This window comes from Phaeoacremonium minimum (genome assembly GCF_000392275.1).
Source record: "Phaeoacremonium minimum UCRPA7 unplaced genomic scaffold PA7_03_scaffold_419, whole genome shotgun sequence".
Taxonomy (NCBI): domain Eukaryota; kingdom Fungi; phylum Ascomycota; class Sordariomycetes; order Togniniales; family Togniniaceae; genus Phaeoacremonium; species Phaeoacremonium minimum.
This window is the reverse complement of record NW_006921321.1, coordinates 52437-56016: the sequence shown is the minus strand read 5'-3', so window position 1 is coordinate 56016 and position 3580 is coordinate 52437. Positions and strand designations below refer to the sequence as shown.

At 46.6% G+C, this 3580-nt stretch overlaps 1 protein-coding gene across 1 annotated transcript; it reads left to right on the top strand.

Moving 5' to 3' along the window:
• Positions 1–1604: 1604 nt before the first annotated feature.
• UCRPA7_5594 (putative tat pathway signal sequence protein) lies at positions 1605–2742 on the top strand (the record flags this gene model as incomplete). The annotated part of the gene is made up of 3 exons (XM_007918139.1): positions 1605–1905; positions 1962–2102; positions 2159–2742. The coding sequence occupies 3 exons, from the start codon at positions 1605–1607 to the stop codon at positions 2740–2742; spliced, it is 1026 nt and encodes a 341-aa protein (XP_007916330.1).
• Positions 2743–3580: the final 838 nt, after the last annotated feature.

Below are 3580 nucleotides of genomic sequence, written 5' to 3'. Positions count from 1 at the left end.
AACAGTGTGAATAAAGAAACCTCTGAAACAATCTCTCCTTTGGCACTTCTACGCAACAGGAGGATTACAATACTCGGTCCTCAGAAGCCCTGCAGTTGCCAACGACTACTCAGCCTCACGCTTCTGCTCGCTCTTTGATCCAGGTGCCCAGTTCCTTTTCCAAATCAGCTCTTTTTCATAGCAGGTATATTAGGGATAAGGTCATATTTACCAGTTAGCCCACACTTCGGCAACCTCTTCCTTCTTCTCGAGTGGCTCCCTCTTTTCGCTCTTAGATCCAGGTGCCCAGTTCCTGTTTCAACATTAGCTCTTCTTCTGAGCAGAGATATCTAGTTCCGAGTAGAATTGTAATACCAGTTAGCCCACACCTCAGCAACTTCTTCTTTTTTCTCAAGGGGCTGCCTCTTCTCGCTCTTTGAGCCAGGTGCCCAGTTCCTTTTTCCCAGTCAGCGGTTCTTGTAGATAGAAATAATATGATTCAAGAGCAAGGTCGCATTTACCAGTTGGCCCAGACTTCAGCGACTTCCTCTTTCTTCTCCAGAGCTGCTGCCTCTGATACTGATGTTAGTTCTGGTGAGAGTTATTGGGGAAATGCTTCTGGGCGTTTTTACCACCTGGAGTAGCGACTGGGGCCGAAAAGACGCCACCGATGGCTTGGAAAGCCAGCAGAGCGAGGGCTTGTTGAACCTTCATTCTGGATACGAAATGTGCAAAAGTTAAATCTATAGGGAAAGCTTGGTGACAGAAGAGATGAATGATTCTTACATCTGTCCTGTTCGGAGAGACAGAGAGATCATAAATAAAGCAACGTTCTCTATTAATGTAGACCAACGACCGGCCATTTACTCCCAAGCATTCCCAGACTTGGGTGCAATCACCCACCAAAGTAGATCCTGTACCATCTATTCTCTCGCAATCCTTCCCAAAATGGTGTAACCCGACTATATTAATCGATTTGTGACTTATAAGACGACCAGCCATGAGATCACCAACGTAGGCTATGCCTTAGCCAACTACCATTTCCCCAATGCAGAAGGTCATAACATGATAATGTATATTGCCGCTTATGTCGTGTATGAAGCTCCTGTGTACATGTCTGGAGTGGAGGCAAGGACTTACTCATGTTGACGTTACACCTTGTATTCAGCAAGGAAACACCGCACCATGTAATTTGTGCTCATCGTAAGCTGACAACGTTAATTAGATTGTATTTCATTAATGTATCATGCGTGTCAAATCACGTAGTCCTCGTATGCCGTCAATCCTTCCCGCTTCAAATCTGAAGCAAGAGAGGCGCCTTGGAGGGATCTCTGCCGACGGTTAGGCGTTCTTACTGGAGAGCCTAAAAGATACGTCACACCGGGAATGAATTGGAGGTAAGATGGAAAAATGCTTTTGAATTAGCTTTGATATGTTTCCAAGGCTCTGGCATGGGTGGTACTTCATATCACTAGTTGCTTTCCCTCTCAACCTGATATCACCCATTTTCATCTCATCACGACTGTTCCTCACGTTCCTCTGTAGAATTTCCGAGGACTATTAGGATTATCTTCACAATCAAGCGCACTCTTTGATTCAGTTGCCAGAAGAACATTATTTTCACGATGTGGGCGACGAGGCAGATCACCAAAAAGATCAAATACTCGTATGTCGACGACGAGGACAAGGAGAATCTTGTAGCTCGCAATAGCGATGACAAGAGTGAGAACGCAGAAAGCGAGGACTCTGAGATCCCATACGGTCTTGGTCGGGAACGCCATTCACGGCGACCTTTCGTCACTGGTAACATCACAGGTATTGTCGTCCTGTTGCTGCTCTATGGACTGAGTATCTTCGCTGCTGTGCTTGGGACACTTGCGGTCCAGAATCGGGGAAATATCTTGCTCAAGAAAACATCTGCCTATTGTAAGTCATCTCTGACATCTACTGTGTGTTGGAATAGCTCGCTGACCTTATCAAAGCGCCTGTGCTGGATAAACTTCACATCCCTCTTGTGAAGAAAAAGATTGACGCAACTCTATTTCCCGACCCAGCCAACCCGAACCACATCTATCGAATGCCACCTAGTCCCGAGGTTGACGCGGCATGGGAACGCATCGCTCGTAGGTCTCACCCCTTCCATATCACACTCAATTCTAACCGTTTACCTTCTGTCTAGATATTGGGATGCATTCTCTCACAAGGCATGAGGTCGAAGGAATCGGCAAGAACGCAACGGAGTGTGCAAAGACGCAGCTAGACTGGGGGTACGGCCCAGACACCTATATGGCCGAAATTGATGTTTTCCATCAATTGCACTGCCTTAACTCGTTGCGCAAGACCAACATCCTGCATTACGACTACTACTGGGGAAAGACATGGGGCTATGAGCCGCCCGTCATGTTCGAGTCTCATGTCGATCACTGCATAGACATCCTAAGACAGAACATCATGTGCAACGCAGATGTAGAGATGCTGACATATAACTGGCGTCTCACGCAGCATAACCCATTCCCGGACATTGGTGCGCACAAGGTATGCCGAGACTTCGATGCACTGGTTAGATGGCAGGAGGAAGTAGAGTTGAAGGACGAACCAGCCAAGTGGGCGAAGATCGTCAAGCATCCTGATGCTGTAGATCTTCCAATGCCACCACATCTCAACGAACTAGTGGCCACTAGCCACTCGGCGGACGGTCTCATGTTAAAGAAATTGACGGGAATTACGAGACCAGACGACTGCCACGAGCATCCATCTCAGTGAAATGTAACAAGGTTTTAAACTTGTGGCATACAATGCTGGCCATTTGCTCACTTGATATGATTGATGGTCATACAGTCACTATACGAGCAGATAACGGAAGAAAGGGAACATTTCATGACATTAGCCCTTTCCTGTCTTGGGTGTAGGTGTTGATGGTTCTGGGCATGATATTCTCAATAGTATGAATATAGCTGTAGAAGACTCATGACCTTGAAGCCTTGAAAGATTGAAGTTTCTTTTGATGATTGCCAATCTAATATGAGCACGTGTCGCGATTTTTGACCTGTTGACCCTCTTGATCGTAATTCAAGTCTAAATACTAAATCTTACAAACGCTATGATTACTCCGGTGTTCGATCCCCAAACGCTGCCCGCATGGCCCCATCTAGGAAGGCCGATTCTTGGAACTCCGGTAAGCCAGTCTGTTCCTGGTTTCGTTTCTGCTTCTGTTTTCTTGTTGCTCTGACATATCCGATTGCAATGAATACTCCTAGTGTCACGATTGCTATTATGGGAATCGCCACAATACTTGCCGCAGTCCCAAAACCCAAAATCTTTGCTCCAAGAACGACATCATCGAACATGCCTACAAGGAAAGACGAGAGAACAAGTGGCCCATACCCTACAACCACCACAAAAGTTAAGAACAGGGCCGGCAGTCGCAAATACCTAAACTTATTCTCCAAAAGAAACAAGCCGGACAGGTACAGCACGACAAAGGTGATGACAAGGACAAGGACCCCAAAGAAGTCGTACAACAGAGGGCCCAAGTCCTTGAATCTCGTACCCATGCTTAGAATTCCCGTCGCAAGCGACATGGGGAGGAAAAAGGTGGCAA